Below are 21176 nucleotides of genomic sequence, written 5' to 3'. Positions count from 1 at the left end.
GGGAGAGAAAAGACAGTTACTAGATGTAATAAAGAGAAGAAAAAGAAATTGGATTGGGCATATATTAAGAAAGAATGGCGGACTGATAAAAACAGTTTTAGAAGGTTATGTAGAAGGGAAAAGGAAGCGAGGAGGGAAGAGATTCCAGATACTGGATGGCATGATGGACGGTACAACATACAGCAGCCTTAAGAAGGAAGCAATGGATCGCAGAAAATGGAGAGGCAAAGGACCTGCTAATATAGCCTATAACTGATGATGATGATGATGATGATGGAAGAAAATTGGATTGGTTATCGGTCGCCCAGGTAAATAACTGTATGAATATTGTAGGCCTACTGCAGACTATATTTATTTTGTATATAATGTATTTAGATGTATAACATCGCACCTGCATCTATTTATGTAAGTATGTACTCACGATTAGGAGGTGAAAACGCTTAGCAGAGGTTAGAGCCTTCCTGCTTTCCAATTTCACAATCATTCGCGAGTCGTGAAAGTTTATTTCGACCATGTTTATATGTAATACTTATCATTCCGAAGCAAATACGAGTATTCTACGCCACGTAGTCATTTTGGCTAGTAGTTTACTTATGTATAGCATATATTTACATACGTTCTGGTACTGAGTCTCACTCAACATTTCGTATGGATACAGCTTATTTAAGTACAACTGCAGTAAAAAGTTCGATGTTCCACACTCATATACAGTGTGCAGTTGGTGCTCTGCAGTGCCAAAGTTTATGCAGGACGAACTGTAGCAGATTTAGATCTACATAACAAGGGGCCATAAATTGTGAATGTGTAGCCTATAGATCAATTTGTTGATAGTGTGCAGATTACAATAAATATTCTGTTCTATAAAATACGTTAAGTTGCAGAACAGGAACCCTCAAAGGAATTGGTAAAGCTGAAGCATCAGACTCACCTCAAACAAACCATTAGTTTTTCTCGTGGAGAAATTGCACGGCGCATGTTTGTGTCTGCTTTCTTGATGCTGTTGCTTATCAAAGACAGCAAATTAAAAAAATTGCTGTCTCGACATTCGTAAATATTTACAAAATGACGTCTCCTCTTCATCCAGCTCTCTATACAATGTGTGATATTCGCCTTCACACATTCTCTTGAAAATCATTTTCTTCACCCACGTTCGTTTTGATTGCCTTGCAAATTTCCGCTCTCTTTCCTCATCATCTAAAGCAATTGCAATCGTAGCAAGTTCATCAAGACTAAATATAATGTCCGCCATCCTCTCTCGTGAACACTTCTGCAAGTTTCCAATAACACGCCAAAACGTGGTTGAAGTTTTGCCGTCGCTTGACGTTCCGTCCAGTGTGAATGCAAGTGGATTTTTGACGGTGTGTGACGTCACTGACGTTGACGTGACGTTGCTCACCGTGTGAATCGAGCCTTACTGCTCTGATTCTGCACAACGCAGAGGCACATACACACCACACTGCAGGGCTCCTTTAAGAGGTAGTACAACATCTACAGCTTCTACAGAGCGCCATAGTAACTAATGGCGTCTTTTAAGGAAGCGACTAGTATTTTGTCTGAAATAGTGCGTCGTCACTGTTTCTGCAGCCTTCATCCTTTCTCTTATTTTTGACGCTGTACCCCGGCTTTGACACGAGGAAGAGAGTCGAGACGAGGCCGGCAGAGAAGGGAAGTCCCCTCCGCGCTGACGTATGCCGCTTGTTTTGTTTGTGCAGTGCGAATCAGCGGGAATTGCGCACCGACTCCCCACCACCTGATCCGAGGGAGGGGAAGTGGCGGGCGCTTGCTCAACGGTTTCCACTGAGTTTCTGGCGTCAGTCGCAAGGATGCGCATCTCCGAGACGGTAGGGGGGCAAGATAAACATGCGGAGACCGCGCTAGCCAGCGCCGTAGAGGGCCAGGAGCATCATGGCAAGTACACACAGCAGTTTATAGCCAGTCGCATGTTGCAAGCGTTATAGGCCGCATTTACACCGGAACGAAAAGAGAATTACGAGCGCTCGCAGATAAACGCCAGCATTCACTACGACTCGCTTGTACCGTGTGATTTTAATTAAAATGCAGCTACTCACAGAGGAAAAATGTGGGCTGTAATTATCGTATGGCAGCAAAACTTGGTAGATATTCTAAGATATTAATGTGGAACCAATTTACGCAGGCAAAAAAATAGTTCCAGTTTTGGTCACCAGGTGCAAATCTGGCGCTGTGAATGCAAGAAAGACTTATTGAAATGCTTCCATATGTAATGGATTAATGAACGAGAAGCGGGCAGAAAAGGTCTAACAAGTGAGAAAGCCATAACGTTGGTTTTGTTATTAACCGACGATTACACAATTCGTTTAATGTAAACACTGGAGACGTCGGAAGATGCTGTACAGCGCTCAATTTGTACCTGGCAGCTAAAATTCCAACTAATTTTTTTCCAGTGTAAATCGGTCCTGCATTAACGCATTAGCATATTTATCATGTTTCGCTGTCATACGATAATTACAGCTCACAGTGGAACCCCGTGAGTTGCTGCACTGTAATTATAACCATCCGGCAGCTGTAACAAGCACAGATGCAGGGTCGTGTCCAATGGGGTTCACAGTTTCTTATTGTCCCTTCCTCTTTTCACCCCCTCCCCTCCAAAATATAATTGGCTGTCACTAGCACTTGTATTGTGCCACAGTTGCATAGGATATTATAATAACAACAATAAGATATACAAAATATTTTAATATGATAATTTCTTTAGATAATGTGTAATACATTGCATTAGCGTAAAGTACAAGAATAATAATTCACAGTATTTAAAATCAATATGTGCACTCATCAGTAAAAGTGGTTCACTTACGAGAACACAGCAAGTTCATAATCCGATTTCTCAGGAATTTCGCTTGGCGAAAGACGAGCCAAAACAAAACGAACACGTATCTCGGCTTATCCTTAGGTGTCGACCGTTTCTAAGAGAACGATCGTCAAAGTTTTCGACGTTGTTTTAGCAGTCCACAAGCTCAGCCGTACTGGTCGCGCAGTTTTTTTAAATATTCATATTCTTGTATTTCATTCTTATAGCAATTCTTAATCCTTATATTATATTCTTATGTTTATTCTCCAGGAGGATGTTCTGCTTTCCCTTGGATTATAACGACCGTAGAAACATTCGAAATGTAGGAATTCCGACCACTATGAGCATCGCAGGAAGGCAGGTTTGCACAGAGACATTTCTTCGTATAAATCCACTCGGGAAAGAAACGGCGTTATCATTGCCGAAGATTTCACGCGTTGGCAATAATTTCGCGTCAGACCATGCATAACGGATCACTTCTCCGAAAACTTGTGCTTGCTATGGATTACGAATGAAGTTGCATCAGCGGAATTCCACCGACAACAATTTCAAATAATTTTTCCATCCATTTATTGGCTTTTTGTTTTTCTTATTCATGCATTAGACACACAATTAGTAGACGAATTCGGACAACATTATTTCAACATACATTGCAATACATGTAGTAATCTACGGACTTGGGCAGGTAAAAGAAAAACAAAAATAAAAATAAGAATCGGGTTTCAAATACGAGGGGCGAAAGCGTGAAGCCGCGACTCTAGGCACTAAGCCACCGCTTCTTCTGTCTCGTCGGTAAAAGGCACATAAAGTATGTCGAAAACTTCGACAGTCATTTTTTCAGAATCGGTCGAGTATTGACAGATAGCCCGAGACCCGTCCGCTTATTTTGACCCCTCTTCCACCCAGCGAAGTTTCTGGGAAATCGAGTTATAGTAAACGCTATGTTTTCCTCGTTAGTAGTACTGAGTGGTGAACAATGTCTGCAGACTATGACTTTGCGAGAGTGTAAATGAGGAGACTGTTTCTCCTTCCAGTCGTTTTAATCTACGGTCTCAGAAAGCAGTGTTTCTGTTCGTTTTCCTCAGTGGAGGGCCTTTCCCTTCCTCTCCTTATCCGAGTTTTTCCGGCGTTTACGGTAGACTAACATCGATAACAAAAGCAGTTCATCCGCAAAATATCCAGGCTGCGAGCGCCGATGCGAATCGCTCGCGAGCTTCGTTTGATGGTTCACTGAAAGACCCCATAGCTAGCGGAACACGAACGAGTATATACGAATGCGGACCGAACCAGGTCGAATAATGTTTGCTTGCGCTTGTTTACTGTTTGCTCCAGAAGGAATGCTCGTTCCTTGCAGATCGCTCGACTACGAGTATGGTCGCTCCGGTGCAAACCGGTTTTCACGTGTACAAGGCCGCAGAAAGAGAAGTATTTTTGACATGTAAACGTATGCGTATTTTTTCTCATTTCTGGCAGCACGAACGCGTCTTTCCACATACGTGTTCATCGTTTCGAACCGCCATAATCTTAATCTCTGTGTTTGAAGGGAATGTCCTGACTGACTGACTGATACACCACCACCCAGCACAAACCGCTTAAGACACAAACTTGAAATTTGGAGACGGTGTGGATCATGTACTGTAGGCGTCGTTTAAAAAGAGATTTTACGTAATTCCAACCCTAAAGCGGTGTAATAGGGGATGAAGGTTTATTTTTGAAACATGTCGCTGTTAAGGCAATTTTGAAGCTATAGATACGAAAATCGGTATTTGATTTCTCGGTCAGAAACAAAGAAACACTATGGGGGTAAAATAGTGGCAGATTTTTTGAAAATATATCATTATTTAAAAAAATTGCTGAAGTATTTTTAAAGCTACATCTACGAACATTGGCATTTTACTTCTCGGTTACAAACAAAAAAATACTTGTTTCAGTGATTTGGAAATTGAACCCTAAGAGGGTTAAATTGTGGATGAAACTTTTTATGAAAATATTTTACTGTGAAAGCATTTTTAAAGCTGAATTTAAGAAAATTTAAGTTTGGCTTCTCAGTTAGAAATTTAAAAATACACGTTTTCACTATTTTTGGTCAGATATACTTTCGGAAAAGACCATGCTTATATGGCTTTAATTAGCATGAATAGCTTAGAAGGAGTTGCAACTTGTGAACAACATAAAAATTCGAATAATAACAAAAATCTCTGCAGGCCGTACAGTCTACGCGAGAGACGCTGCGGCCGCTAAATTAGTAAATATATATATTCGAAAATCATGGTTTACCATCACCGGCTATTACGAAAACTCTTATTGTCGCTCAATTTAGATTGTTACAAATAATCACTGCAATAAGTTTTTCTTGTCACAGAACCTACACTGTGTCATAAAACGAAATGAACTTCAGAAGCCGGCTAGGGTGGCCGAGCGGTTCTAGGCGCTACAGTCGGGAACCGCGCGACCGCTACGGTCGCAGGTCCGAATCCTGCCTCGGGCATGGATGTGTGTGATGTCCTTAGATTAGTTAGGTTTAACTAGTTCTAAGTTCTAGGGGGCTGATGACCTCAGACGTTAAGTCCCATAGTGCTCAGAGCCATTTTTTGAACTTCAGAAGTTACATTCAATTTAAACACAAACATGTATATTGAGTTCTGACGTTCTGTATTTTTGGCGTTATATAGTGTGAGATGAAACATCATGTTTGCATCCACACGCATACCGAAATCGAGAAACGAACTCTTCTGGTGATGACGTTTAACAGTCGAAACTGAGAGAAGTAGTAAAAATTTTCATGCTAGACGATGGCGGTACAAGACGATATTTGATAAATATCGCAAGCGGTGTGTTACCAAATGCTGTAAATACTGGAAAAGAATCAAGAATAAAACACTGAGAAACGACCAAAGCCATGGGCAATGCAATCAGATGAGTTCATTAAAATTTTATCCATTTTCCTGTGATTACCTACTTACTGGTCGGTGCTACAGTCCTCGTAGAACATTGGCTTCCATTGCCACCTGCCTCCATTCTTCTTTGCCCATCGCTTTCCTTCTACAGCCCCTGGCTCTCAGCGCTTTGAGGTCTTCCTCTATACCTTCAAGCCACCTTTTCCTGTGCCTTCCTCTCCTCCTTCTCCCTTCAGGCTTTTCTATAAACGCTTTCTTAATACTTCCAGTTTCTGGCATTCTTTGTACATGTCCGGCCATCTTATTGTTCCTTCCATGATATCCACCACGATATTCATGTGTCCGAGAATGTCTGTAGTTCTGTGTTTGTCCCTGTTTTCCTGCTTTCATCCTCTCGCACTGCCCCAAATATCTTTCTCAGAATCTTCCTTTTCCCTTTCAATTGTCCACAGCTCGTGGTCTTGCGGTAGCGTTCTCGCTTCCCGTGCACGGGGTCCCGGGTTCGATTCCCGGCGGGGTCAGGGAATTTTCCTGCCTCGAGATGACTGGGTGTTGTTGTGTCGTCTTTACCATCATCATTCATCCCCGTTACGGTCGGAGGAAGGCAAGTGCAAACCACCTCCGCTAGGACCTTGCCTAGTACGGCGGTGCGGGTCTCCCGCATCGTCCCCTACGCCCCTCGGAGTATGAAACATCATCATCATCCTTTTCAATAACCAGCCTTCCTCCTTTGTGGTCATCACCCAGCCTTCCGATCCATACATTACTATAGTTCTTAATTTAGTAAAATATATTTGGGCTTTTGTATTCCTACTACCATTTCTGGACTTGAATATATTCTCCAAAGAACAGTAACATCGGATTTCACTTGTTAGCCTTTCTTGGATTTGTGCTGCTGGCCGGCCGAAGTGACCGCGCGGTTCTGGCGCTGCAGTCTGGAACCGCGAGACCGCTACGGTCGCAGGTTCGAATCCTGCCTCGGGCATGGATGTGTGTGATCTCCTTAGGTTAGTTAGGTTTAACTAGTTCTAAGTTCTAGGGGACTAATGACCTCAGCAGTTGAGTCCCATAGTGCTCAGAGCCATTTGAACCATTTTTTTGATTCGTGCTGCTGTTCTGAAGCGCCAAAGAAACTGGTATCGGCACGCGCATTCACTACAGAGATATCTAAACTGCAGAATACGGCGCTGCGGTCGGCAACGCCTATATAAGACGACAAGTGTCTGGCGCAGTTGTTCGAACGTTTATTGCTGCTACAGTGGCCCATTATCAGGATCTAAGTTAGTTTGAACGTGGTGTTGTAGTCGGCGCACGAGCGGTGGGACACAGCATCTCCGAGGTAGCGATGAAGTGGCGATTTTCCCTTACGACCATTTCACGAGTGTACCACGAATATTAGGAATCCGGTAAAACGTCAAATCTCCGACATTGCTGAGGCCAGAAAAGGATCCTGCAAGAATGGGACCAACGACGATTGAAGACAACCGTTCTACGTGACCAAAGTGCAACCCCTACGCAAATTGCTGCAGATTTCAATGCTGGGCCATCAACAAATGTCAGCGTGCGAATCAGTCAATGAAGCATCATCGATATGAACTTTCGGAGCCGTAAACCCACTCATGTACCCTTGATGACTGCACGACACAAACCTGTACACGTCGCTTGGGCCCGTCAACACCGACAGTGGACTGTTGATGATAGGAAACATGTTGCCTGATCGGACGAGTCTCGTTTCAAATTGTATCGAGCGGATGGGCGAGAACGGGAATGGAGACAACCTCATGAATCCATGGACCCTGCATGTCAGCAGGAGACTGTTCAAGCTGGTGGAGGCTCTGTAACGGTGTGGGGCGTGTACAATTGACAAGTGACACATAACGTAAGCATCCTGTCTGATCACCTGCATCCATTCACTTCCACTGTGCATTCCGACGAACTTGGGCAAATCCACCAGGACAATGCGACACCTACACGTCTAGAATTGCTCCAGAGTGCTCCAGGAACACTCTTCTGAGTTTAAACACTTCTGATGGCCACCGAACTCCCCAGAAATGAACATTATTGGGCATATCTGGAATGCCTTGTAACGTGCTGTTCAGAAGAAGTCTCCACCCCCTCGTACTATTACGGATAGCCCTGCAGGATTCATGGTGTCAGTTCCCTCCAGCACTACTCCTGACATACGTCGAGTCCATGCTACGTCGTGTTGCGGCACTTCTGCGTGCTCGCGGAGGCCCTACACGATATTAGGCAGATGTACCAGTTTCTTCTCGTGTTATTGAGCCTAAGTATTTAAACATCTACATTTATTTTTATGGAAGCCTCTCAGCCACCCTCACTAGGATCTCCCATCATCATACACTTCGTTGTCCCTGTATTAACTTCCAGTCCTAATTTCCGCTCTGTTCCTTCCAGTGTAGCATAATTATTCTTCCAAGCCCTGATATTTCTTGCGATTAATGCCGTGTCATCAGCGTATGCCACAGCCTGGACCTGCCGGTTAAACACTGTTCCAACTAGATTTGTTGGTATTTGCCGAATTAGCTTCTCTAGTGCTAAGTTAAAAGTAGGGCAAAGATTACATCTCCTTGGCACAGCCTCCTCCTCACATGGAACTCTCCTGACAACTCTTGCTCTATACTGATCTTGCACACTGTTGCTTTCATTGTCATTTCAGCCAGCCTTACTTATTTTAGCGGAGGATCTTATTCTTGTCTAGGCTGTCATACGCTAGTTTAAACTCAACGTAAAACGAATGCAGTTAACGCTTGTCATAGTCATGAAAATTCTGTAGCACTTGTCTCAATAAAAATATCTGGTCCATTGTGGATCTGTGCCTCCTAAATCCAGCCTGATAATTCCCCAGTACCGTTTCCACGCGGAATTCTAGCCGATGGGCTAAAATCTTACTAAACACTTTTTACGTTTTATCTAAGAGATTAATCCCGCGGTAATTGTTGCACTCTTCAAACCAGCGTACAGCCATCGAGATTTAGGTATTCCGTAATTTCCCTAAGTCGATCCAGGCAAACGCCAGGATGGTTCCTCTGAAAGGATACGACCGATTTCCTTCCCCATCCCTGACACAATCCGAGCTTGTGTCCCGTCTCTAATGTCCTCGATATTGATGGGACGTTAAACCCAGTCTTCCTTCCTTCGTTCATGGTTGCACTCTGCCTTATCATCATAGTTGTGTAAAGGGGAGGTTATTTCCATGGTCCACTCCTTAGGTATTTCTTCCTTTATCCATATTTCCTTTATTAATTCATTGACAGCCGTCTCCATCTTCTTTTCCCCCAATTTTAATAATTCAAATGGTTCAAATGGCTCTGAGCGCTATGGGACTTAACATCTGTCCTAGAACTTAGAACTACTTAAACCTAACTAACCTAAGGACATCACACACATCCATGCCCGAGGCAGGATTCGAACCTGCGACCGTAGCTGTCACGCGGTTCCGGACTGAGCGCCTAGAACCGCGAGACCACCGCGGCCGGCTTTAATAATTCGGCCTCTATGCTGTCTTCTCCTGCTTTATTATTCTTAAAGTTTTTAATTGCATTCTTCACTTCCTGTAAGTTTGGTGATTCGACTTCCTGCTTATCTGTTTGTGATTCTAATTCCAGTTCTGTCCCCTCTCCCCTTTCCACCAAGTAACTCATCAAAATACTCTTGCTATCTTTCCAAGCTTTGCTTTTATCTTCAATTAGGTTCCCGTCTTTATCCATATAGAAGCCTGCTCTTGGTTTGTGTCCTCTCCTCATTTCTCTAGAGTGTGGATCTTTGACAGCACTTTCGTTTCTCATTATTATTCCACATTTTGTCCAAATGCGCTATCTTCCTCCCTTCGTATTGCCGTTTCATCACTATATATAACTTATCTGCTGTTTTCTTCGTCTCCCTATTGTTTTTTGCCGCTAGTCTTGTTTTACTTTGCAGCATTCTTTGTCTCACTTCATTCTCTATGGGTTACCAGTGAGCTTTCCTCGTCGAACCATTTCACTGTTCCTTATTATTCTGCCTCCCCAGTGATTCTTCCATGGCTACAATGATAACTGTTTTCAGTTGTGGGGTCCTGCCCACTCGTCTCGTATAGGGTGCCTAAAGGGTGCTGCGTTCTCGGAATGCTATACAACAATTCAAGCAAATCACATTAATAGTTCTATTACAACTTACACTCAGGCTCATAAATTAAGGATAACTGCAGAATGCGGTGCCACACAACGTGGCACTACACAAAACTGGCGCTAATAGCATAGGCACATAGTGAACACACACGACACAGATCTGTAAGTCCACGGTATTGGTGATAACTTAAGAAAACCGTCCCGAAACACATGTGCTACAAAACGCCACTGTTTTCTGCTAATGTACCCCGACATCAATATGGGATATGATCACCATGCACACGTACACAGGCTGCACAACGGGTTGGCATACTCTGGATCAGGTGGTCGAGCAGCTGCTGGCGTATAGCCTTCCATTCTTGCACCAGTGCCTGTCGGAGCTCCTGAATTGAAGACGTGCAGCGATACGTCGACCGAGAGCATCCCATGGTGTTTAGGTCTGGAGAATAGGCAGGCCACTCCATTCGCCTGATATCTTCTGTTTCAAGGTACTCCTCCATGATGGCAGCTCGGTGGGGCTGTGCTTTATCATCCATCAGGAGGAAAGTGAGACCCACTGCAGCCCTGAAAAGGCGAACATACTGGTGCAAAATGACATCCCGATGCACCTGACCTGTTACACTTCCTCTGTCAAAGACATGCAGGGGTGTACGTGCACCAATCATAATCCCACCCCACACCATCAAACCACGACCTCCATACAGGTCCCTTTCAAGGACATTAAGAGGTTGGTATCTGGATGTCCTTGAACGTAACCTGGGACCACTGTTCCAATGACCGTGTACTATGTTCTTGACACCAGGTGTCACGGGCTCTCCTGTGACCAGGGGTCAGTGGAATGCACCTCGCAGGTCTCCGGGCGAATAGACCATGTCTGTTCAGTCGTCTGTAGATTGTGTGTCTGGAGACAACTGTTCCAGTGGCTGTGGTAAAGTCCCGAGCGAGGCTACCTGCAGTACTCCGTGGCCGTCTGCGGGCACTGATGGTGAGATATTGGTCTTCTTGTGGTGTTGTACACTGTGGACGTCCCGTACTGTAGCGCCTGGACATGTTTCCTGTCTGCTGGAATAGTTGCCATAATCTTGAGATCACACTTTGTGGCACACGGAGGGTCCGTGCTACGACCTGCTGTGTCTGACCTGCCTCCAGTCGCCCTAGAATTCTACCCCTCATAACATCATCGATATGTGTTCTTTGAGCCATTTTCAACACACAGTCACCATTAGCAAGTCTGAAAACGTCTGCACACTTACTCGCTGCACCGTACTCCGACATGCACCAACACACCTCTGCGTATGTGGACTGCTGCCAGCGCCACCGTGCGACGACCGGAGGTCAAATGCACCGCATGGTCATACCCCGAGGTGATTTAAACCTGCAAGCCGCCCACCAGAGCGTTGTTTCCCCATGTATCAGCATTATCCTTGATTTATGAGCATGAATGTAGAAGATTGACAATACTTTGAATTTACAACGGTGTCGCAAGCGATGGGCGACATGCAATTAAGTCAGAGCCCTTTGCTATATATAGTGTTCAGGTAAGTTTGTTACACAGATTGTGCATCACTAAAGGCTGGCCTAGTACTGTCTTCTAGTACGTGCTAGTCTGTGTGTCCCGGTCTGGCACTGTGCGGCCGAGGCTCACGGTCTTACTGTGTTGGTGGATGGTAAAACTGTTCCATTCGACAATGATTTTGTTCCAAAGACATCACTGGAGTGCACTTTGAAGATCTGGCGGTGGGACTTGAAGTCCCTTACCACCCTCCGACGGTGGAAGTTCAGGTTGCAGGCAAGAGTTAACATAACTATGGACAACATTAGGTAGCAACATACCCCCACCGAGTGGTCAAGTTACTAACGCTTCGGCAGTGGCCGTAAGAAAGCTATCGTTAACTATGGTCGGAATCTGAGTCCTCAAGGATGATAAGAGGAACAGGGTGCCGATGCCAGTGCCGGGGAGTTGTGGTGCCAATGGTTTGTACGCCAGCGACCGTGTCACGTAGGGCTTCTACTTTGGGATAGAGACTCTGCGCCTTCGCCCGCATGGACGTCGTGAGAATGTCCGTTTCCTCGTGAGGGGAGGGGCATGCGGGCTCCACAGAAGCACCTTATTCTGTAGGTGCTGGAGGATCTGCATCCGGGAGGCACCAATTGTAGGCCACGCAGTGGAGCCATAGGTGAGGGAAGGGTGGACAACCATCCGGTACAGCCGGAGCTGGGTGTCGAGGTTCAACTCCCTGCTGGTGATTCTTGGGTACAATACCTTTATCAGCTTCAGTCCTTTTTAGGTTACATATTCTGCGTGGCGATGGAAGAGCAGTTGGCCGAGGCTGGCAGGATCGTCGCTTATATTCTCTTCGACTAGAGGACTTTCCTGTCGTGGTGCGTTTTCAGCAGGCTGATGTCGTCTCACAGCCTTTTTTACTCTTGCATTCTTCCTCTTCCTGCCGTCGCTCATCGTTACGCCGGAGCACCAGTATCCCTCACTTTGTTTCCACATCCATATACTCTTTCTTGTCTTGATAATTGTGGTGTCACCGCCAGACACCACACTTGCTAGGTGGTAGCCTTTAAATCGGCCGCGCTCCATTAGTATACGCGGACCCGCGTGTCGCCACTGTCAGTGATCGCAGACCGAGCGCCGCCACACGGCAGGTCTAGAGAGACTTACTAGCACTCGCCCCAGTTGTACAGCCGACGTTGCTAGGAATGGTTCACTGACAATCACGCTCTCATTTGCCGAGACGATAGATACCATAGCCTTCAGCTACGTCATTTGCTACGACCTAGCAAGGCGCCGTATTCAATTGATATTTATCTTATGAAGCATGTACAGTCAAGAGAGATGTACACCGATTATGGATTAAAGTTAAGTATTCCAAGAACTACGTTCTTTTCTTATTAGACTCAACTCCTTTAATTGTTCCAGACCTCACGCCAGTCTGCGTGTAATTAAACGCGTGCATTTCGGCCTCCTCTAGCAACACGGTGTTGGCTCTTCTACCAACACTTCAATAATGTCTTCTAATTTCTTCTTGCATTCTTCCTACTTTTCTTTAATTTGGAGAATTTCTATATTATGTTTCACTTTTCTCCTACTCTTTTTGATTCTTACCATATCTGTCTTCTGCCTACATCTAATCTGCACTAACTGATCTGTGTCTTCATCTGCCCCTCTACAGCCACTAACTTCAATAATTTCTGATGTGTGCCGTTTATCTATAATCAGCCCGTGGATCGTGGTCTTGCGGTAGCGTTCTCGCTTCCCGCGCATGGGGTCCCGGGTTCGATTCCCGGCGGGGTCAGGAATTTTCTCTGCCTCGAGATGAGTGGGTGTTGTGTGTCTTTCATCATCATTTCATCCTCATTCACTTGCAAGTCGCCGTAGTGGCGTTAAAGAACTTGTGGAGCGGCGGCCGAACCGCCCCGCGAGGGGTCTACCGGCCACCAATGCCATAAGCTCATATACCGGGTGATCAAAAAGTCAGTGTAAATTTGAAAACTGAATAATTCACGGAATAATGTAGATAGAGAGGTACAAATTGACACACATGCTTGGAATGGCATGGGGTTTTATTAGAACCAAAAAAATATAAAAGTTCAAAAAATGTCCGACAGATGGCGCTTGATCAGATCAGAATAGCAATAATTAGCGTAACAAAGTAAGGCAAAGCAAAGATGATGTTCTTTACAGGAAATGCTCAATATGTCCACCATAATTCCTCAACAATAGCTGTAGTCGAGGAATAATGTCGTGAACAGCACTGTAAAGCATGTCCGGAGTTATGGTAGGCATTGGCGTCGGATGTTGTCTTTCAGCGTCGCTAAAGATGTCGGTCGATCACGATACACTTGCGACTTCAGGTAACCCCAAAGCCAATAATCGCACGGACTGAGGTCTGGGGACCTGGGAGGCCAAGCATGACGAAAGTGGCGGCTGACCACACGATCATCACCAAACGACGCGCGCAAGAGATCTTTCACGTGTCTAGCAATATGGGGTGTTTTTTGTTTTGTTTTGTTCTAATAAAACCCCATGTCATTCCAAGCATGTGTGTCAATTTTTACCTCTCTATCTACATTATTCCGTGGTTTATTAAGTTTTCAAATTTATACTGACTTTTTGATCACCCGGTATATATCTATAATCATATGTAACATGATCTGTCTGGTTTCTCGTAACTCCCTCTGGCGATGCCCACATGCACTTCGTATTATCTTTCCTTGAACGCCATGAGCTTTTCATTATTTTCTTACCACTGGCAAAATGTATCAGCCTTAGTCCGACTTCACGTAGGCCGTCCCTTCCTGTTATGTTCCTGTACACTTCTTCTTTCTATATTTTTGCATTCAGATCCCCAAGGATAGTTTTTTCGTAACGCCTCTAACTTCGCAGATTTCCTTCTCCATTTCGAAGTAAAATCCATCCTTGTCATTTTCATCCGATTCCTCCGCAGGAGCGTAGGCAAACATCATCGTGATATTGAAAAATCCCGCCCGAACTCTCAAAGAACACAACTTGTATACGATTGCTTTGAAACTAATTATTTTTATCTTCATTCAACTATGTATAAGAAAGCCAGTACCGTGATGGCCGGTATCTCCTTTCACTATACATTAATATACACTACTGGCCATTAAAATTGCTACACAACGAAGATGACATGCTACAGACGCGAAATTTAACCGACAGGAAGAAGATGCTGTGATATGCAAATGATTAGCTTTCCAGAGCATTCACACAAGGTTGGCGCCGGTGGCGACACATACAACATGCTGACAGGAGGAAAGTTTCCAACCCATTTCTATACACAAATAGCAGTTGACCGGCGTTGCCTGGTGAAACGTTGTTGTGATGCCTCGTGTAAGGAGGAGAAATGCTTTCCATCACGTTTCCGACTTTGATAAAGGTCGGATTGTAGGCTATCGTGATTGCGCTTTATCGTATCGCGACACTGGTGCTCCCGTTGGTCGAGATCCAATGACTGTTAGCAGAATATGGAATCGCTCGGTTCCGGAGGGTAATACGGAACGCCGCGCTGGATACCAACGGCCTCGTATCACCAGCAGTCGAGATGACAGGCATCTTATCCGCATGGCTGTAACGGATCGTGCAGCCACGTCTTGATCCCTGAGTCAACAGATGGGGACGTTTGCAAGACAACAACCGTCTGCACGAACAGTTCGACGACGTTTGCAGCAGCATGGACTATTAGCTCGGAGACCATTGCTGCGGTTACTCTTGACGCTGCATCACAGACAAGAGCGCCTGCGATGGTGTACTCCTTGACGAACCTGGGTGCACGAATGGCTTAACGTCATTTTTTCGGATGAATCCAGGTTCTGTTTACAGCATCATGATGTTCGCATCCGTGTTTGGCGACATCGAGGTGAACGCACATTGGAAGCGTGTAATCGTCATCGCCATACTGGCGTATCACGCGGCGTGATGGTATGGGGTGCCATTGGTTACACACGTCTCGGTCACCTCTTGTTCGCACTGACGGCACTTTTAACAGTGGACGTTACATTTCAGATGTGTTACGACCCGTGGCTCTACCCTTCATTCGATCCCTGCGAAACCCTACATTTCAGCAGGATAATGCACGACCGCATGTTGCAGGTCCTGTACGGGCCTTTCTGGATACAGAAAATGTTCGACTGCTGCCCTGGCCAGCACATTCTCCAGATCTCTCACCAACTGAAAACGTCTGGTCAATGGTGGCCGAGCAACTGGCTCATCACAATACGCCAGTCACTACTCTTGATGAACTGTGTAATCGCGTTGAAGTTGCATGGGCAGCTGTACCTGTACACGCTATCCAAGCTCTGTTTGACTCAATGCACAGGCGTATCAAGGCCGTTATTACGGCCAGAGATGGTTGTTCTAGGTACTGATTTCTCAGGATCTATGCACCAAAATCGCGTGAAAATGTAATCACATGTCAGTTCTAGTATAATATATTTGTCCAATGAATATCCGTTTATCATCTGCATTTCTTCTTGGTGTAGCAATTTTAATGGCCAGTAGTGTATGTTTCCTCTCCACTACACATCAATATACGTTTACCTGTTGCAGTCATTCCATGTCCTTTCGATAGTATTTCTTGTAGTCAGCTGTTTTCACTGCGTACTTATACATTTCCTCTTTAATTTCTTGCAGTGTACCAGGCCTCGTAAGTGTCCTCACATTCCAGGTGGCTATCATAATATCCATTTTCCTTCTCAGTAATCATTTTCTTTGCTGTGTCATCATCGTGTAATCTACTTGTCCTTCCGAGGTCGATGTGTGGTGTCCGAGAGGTGGGGTTGTTAGCCCCACATCCAACCCCTAACTTGGAAGACCAGGATTTTCCGGCCGGCCGTTGTGGCCGAGCGGCTCTAGGCGCTTCAGTCCGGAACCGCGCGACCGCTACTGTCGCAGGTTCGAATCCTGCTTCGGGTATGGATGTATGTGATGTCCGTAGGTCAGTTAGGTTTAAGTAGTTCTAAGTTCTAGGGGACTGATGACCTCAGATGTTAAGTCCCGTAGTGCTCAGAGCCAGCTGAATCATTTCTGAACCAGAATTTTCCCTTGAGGTTTACTCCGCTAGCGAGAGCCTCCGCCCCTCCCTCTCGCTCTATGTGAGAGACAGTTCTTCTGGCTCCTCTGTCGAGGCCTGTCCGACTTGTATGACCCTGCCAGCGGGTATGCTACTGTCGGTGTAGCCTTGGACTTCGCTGGAGCACCCAGACCCTCCAGCCCGCCGCTGAAGGTGCCTTCTATAAGGCTGTGTCCGTGGGAGATAATTTTTCAATTGTTTCTACAGAGTGACGTTGTTGCTTCAACATATTTTCTGAAAACTCGTCAGTGACGCAAGACACGTAACGGAAAGGAAGGTCGGACGTTTGTTTTCCTACCTTTGGCCTTAAACATGGGTGACGTTCATAACATGAAGGTTCAGAATGAGTTACAGCGTCTGTCTGTGTAGCAATTTACTAGCAGTAGAAGTATTCAGGAAAGAAAGAACCTCGTTCCAGAAAAGTGTACGCGCGGAAACAGATATACACATGTAGAGGGTGAGCCGAAATTCGCGAAATAGGACGCCACAGCGTGATCCTTTCATGCTAACAGGACAAAACGTCTCTATCAAAAATTCATGCCGTGCATATTATGGGTAGAAAAATAACGTCAAAGAAGACAATGTCGCATCACTGTAATCACATGTACAAGCATTTTGCTTCAATACTGCCTGTACAGCTCGGTTAATACAGTGCGTAGAGTGTTGTTGGAATACTATAGTTCGATGGTTCGATAATGGTTCTAGGAGTAATTTTTTTTTTTTGTTTTCTCTAAATATATTCCGCTCAGTTAAACGATAGATAACTTATAAGTACCGATTTTTTAACGTTGAACGTAGCAATTACTTGCATGCATGCCAGAAATATTTATGAATAACAATAATAATATAAAAATAATTACCTGTCATAGATTAGAAATAACTACAAAACATATCAGTGTGAAGATGTGAGATATGCATATTAGATTCAGTAAGAATGGACTGCTATAATGTCTTAAATGCACTATCAGTGACAACATGTTTTTCGCAAAACAGAGCAGAAGCTCAAATATGCCTCCCCGCATCTCTAAACAGTTGGCGACTAGCTGGTTCATGCTTCTCTAAATTCGTAGCAGAGCTGCATCGACAATTACGAGAGCAGCAGGAAAGCGTGCTTCCAGTTCTTTGTCATTCAACCCCGTACTAAACTAAACGTAAGAGAATTTGCTAATTAGCTATGAAACATGTTATTTGATCTGCCGGTGACGAAACTTCCTGAAGAAATGAAATCGGCAGCAAAATAATAAGCATGATATTTGGTACTATTCAACAGAACCAATGGCACGAGGATACACTCGAAACTGTATTCTAATATAGGATGTATCATAAAGGACGTTGTTGTTGTTGTTGTGGTCTTCAGTCCTGAGACTGGTTTGATGCAGCTCTCCATGCTACTCTATCCTGTGCAAGCTTCTTCATCTCCCAGTACCTACTGCAACCTACATCCTTCTGAATCTGCTTAGTGTATTCATCTCTTGGTCTCCCTCTACGATTTTTACCCTCCACGCTGCCCTCCAATGCTAAATTTGTGATCCCTTGATGCCTCAAAACATGTCCTACCAACCGATCCCTTCTTCTAGTCAAGTTGTGCCACAAACTTCTCTTCTCCCCAATCCTATTCAATACCTCCTCATTAGTTACGTGATCTACCCACCTTATCTTCAGCATTCTTCTGTAGCACCACATTTCGAAAGCTTCTATTCTCTTCTTGTCCAAACTGGTTATCGTCCATGTTTCACTTCCATACATGGCTACACTCCATACAAATACTTTCAGAAACGACTTCCTGACACTTAAATCTATACTCGATGTTAACAAATTTCTCTTCTTCAGAAACGATTTCCTTGCCATTGCCAGTCTACATTTTATATCCTCTCTACTTCGACCATCATCAGTTATTTTACTCCCTAAATAGCAAAACTCCTTTACTACTTTAAGTGTCTCATTTCCTAATCTAATCCCCTCAGCATCACCCGATTTCATTCGACTACATTCCATTATCCTCGTTTTGCTTTTGTTGATGTTCATCTTATATCCTCCTTTCAAGACACTGTCCATTCCGTTCAACTGCTCTTCCAAGTCCTTTGCTGTCTCTGACAGAATTACAATGTCATCGGCGAACCTCAAAGTTTTTACTTCTTCTCCATGAATTTTAATACCTACTCCGAATTTTTCTTTTGTTTCCTTTACTGCTTGCTCAATATACAGATTGAATAACATCGGGGAGAGGCTACAACCCTGTCTTACTCCCTTCCCAACCACTGCTTCCCTTTCATGTCCCTCGACTCTTATAACTGCCATCTGGTTTCTGTACAAATTGTAAATAGCCTTTCGCTCCCTGTATTTCACCCCTGCCACCTTTAGAATTTGAAAGAGAGTATTCCAGTTAACGTTGTCAAAAGCTTTCTCTAAGTCTACAAATGCTAGAAACGTAGGTTTGCCTTTTCTTAATCTTTCTTCTAAGATAAGTCGTAAGGTTAATACTGCCTCACGTGTTCCAACATTTCTACGGAATCCAAACTGATCTTCCCCGAGGTCCGCTTCTACCAGTTTTTCCATTCGTCTGTAAAGAATTCGCGTTAGTATTTTGCAGCTGTGACTTATTAAACTGATAGTTCGGTAATTTTCACATCTGTCAACACCTGCTTTCTTTGGGATTGGAATTATTATATTCTTCTTGAAGTCTGTGGGTATTTCGCCTGTCTCATACATCTTGCTCACCACATGGTAGAGTTTTGTCATGACTGGCTCTCCCAAGGCCATCAGTAGTTCTAATGGAATGTTGTCTACTCCCGGGGCCTTGTTTCGACTCAGGTCTTTCAGTGCTCTGTCAAACTCTTCACGCAGTATCTTATCTCCCATTTCATCTTCATCTACATCCTCTTCCATTTCCATAATACTGTCCTCAAGTACATCGCCCTTGTATAAACCCTCTATATACTCCTTCCACCTTTCTGCCTTGCCTTCTTTGCTTAGAACTGGGTTGCCATCTGAGCTCTTGATATTCATACAAGTGGTCCTCTTCTCTCCAAAGGTCTCTTTAATTTTCCTGTAGGCAGTATCTATCTTACCCCTAGTGAGACAAGCCTCTACATCCTTACATTTGTCCTCTAGCCATCCCTGCTTAGCCATTTTGCACTTTCTGTCGATCTCATTTTTGAGACGTTTGTATTCCCTTTTGCCTGCTTCATTTACTGCATTTTTATATTTTCTCCTTTCATCAATTAAATTCAATATTTCTTCTGTTACCCAAGGATTTCTATTAGCCCTCGTCTTTTTACCTACTTGATCCTCTGCTGCCTTTACTACTTCATTCCTCAGAGCTACCCATTCTTCTTCTACTGTGTTTCTTTCCCCCATTCCTGTCAATTGTTCCCTTATGCTCTCCCTGAAACTCTGTACAACCTCTGGTTCTTTCAGTTTATCCAGGTCCCATCTCCTTAAATTCCCACCTTTTTGCAGTTTCTTCAGTTGCAATCTGCAGTTCATAACCAAAAGATTGTGGTCAGAATCCACATCTGCCCCTGGAAATGTCTTACAATTTAAAACCTGGTTCCTAAATCTCTGTCTTACCATTATATAATCTATCTGATACCTATTAGTATCTCCAGGATTCTTCCAGGTATACAACCTTCTTTTATGATTCTTGAACCAAGTGTTAGCTATGATTAAGTTATGCTCTGTGCAAAATTCTACCAGGCGGCTTCCTCTTTCATTTCTTCCCCCCAATCCATATTCACCTACTATGTTTCCTTCTCTCCCTTTTCCTACTGACGAATTCCAGTCACCCATGACTATTAAATTTTCGTCTCCCTTCACTACCTGAATAATTTCTTTTATCTCGTCATACATTTCATCAATTTCTTCATCATCTGCAGAGCTAGTTGGCATATAAACTTGTACTACTGTAGTAGGCATGGGCTTTGTGTCTATCTTGGCCACAATAATGCGTTCACTATGCTGTTTGTAGTAGCTAACCCGCACTCCTACTTTTTTATTCATTATTAAACCTACTCCTGCGTTACCCCTATTTGATTTTGTATTTATAACCCTGTAATCACCTGACCAAAAGTCTTGTTCCTCCTGCCACCGAAATTCACTAATTCCCACTATATCTAACTTTAACCTATCCATTTCCCTTTTTAAATTTTCTAACCTACCTGCCCGATTAAGGGATCTGACATTCCACGCTCCGATCCGTAGAACGCCAGTTTTCTTTCTCCTGATAACGACATCCTCTTGAGTAGTTACGGCTTTGAAAATCCGCACAAACTTGTTCATACGACTTACAAACTTAGTCGTGGTGTTATCTTGAAGGAAAACAGATCACGTTTTCACACATGTGGTACGCTAGCACAGAATCGCTCCACCGCAACCACTAGCGGCAGTTGCAGCGAAGATGGGCCGCTTTTCCCGATGCTGAGAGTGCTCGCTGTGTGTTTTGGTTTGAAGAGTCGAAGTCTGCAACAACTGTACAGAGTAATTTTCGTACAGAGTTTGTTAAAGCTTTGTGAGCAGTCGTAGAAGATTGACCCTGTGTGCTTCCCGAGAGCTTGGCGTCCCGCATGTGACTGCTTGCCGTGTTGCATCTCTAAACATACAAGTTTACTATCGCACGAGAACTAAAAGACAATGACAGGATTGCTCGCAAAGGCTCCCGTACACGATCAAAAATTTGTCATTTTTACTATGTTTGCCAAATATTTGGCTACGGTTTTGCTTGAGT

The 21176-nt window shown here is 44.3% G+C and overlaps 1 protein-coding gene across 2 annotated transcripts in view; it reads left to right on the top strand.

Annotated features, from left to right (window-relative positions):
- LOC126260838 (peptidoglycan-recognition protein SC1a/b-like) overlaps nt 1–21176 on the top strand; it is a 137641-nt gene that overhangs the window by 45589 nt on the left and 70876 nt on the right. The window contains exon 1 of one of the 2 annotated variants that reach the window (XM_049958237.1): nt 1780–1908. The exons of the other annotated variant lie outside the window; for it this stretch is intronic. Coding sequence (XP_049814194.1) covers nt 1824–1908 — 85 coding nt within the window. The 5' untranslated portion in view covers nt 1780–1823. Of the gene's footprint in view, nt 1–1779; nt 1909–21176 lie in introns of those variants that run through there. 2 annotated transcript variants of the gene reach the window in all.

This window comes from Schistocerca nitens, chromosome 5, assembly GCF_023898315.1.
Source record: "Schistocerca nitens isolate TAMUIC-IGC-003100 chromosome 5, iqSchNite1.1, whole genome shotgun sequence".
Classification (NCBI taxonomy): Eukaryota; Metazoa; Arthropoda; class Insecta; order Orthoptera; family Acrididae; genus Schistocerca; species Schistocerca nitens.
Note: the sequence above shows the minus strand (reverse complement) of the source record. Positions and strands in the feature narration are given on the sequence as shown.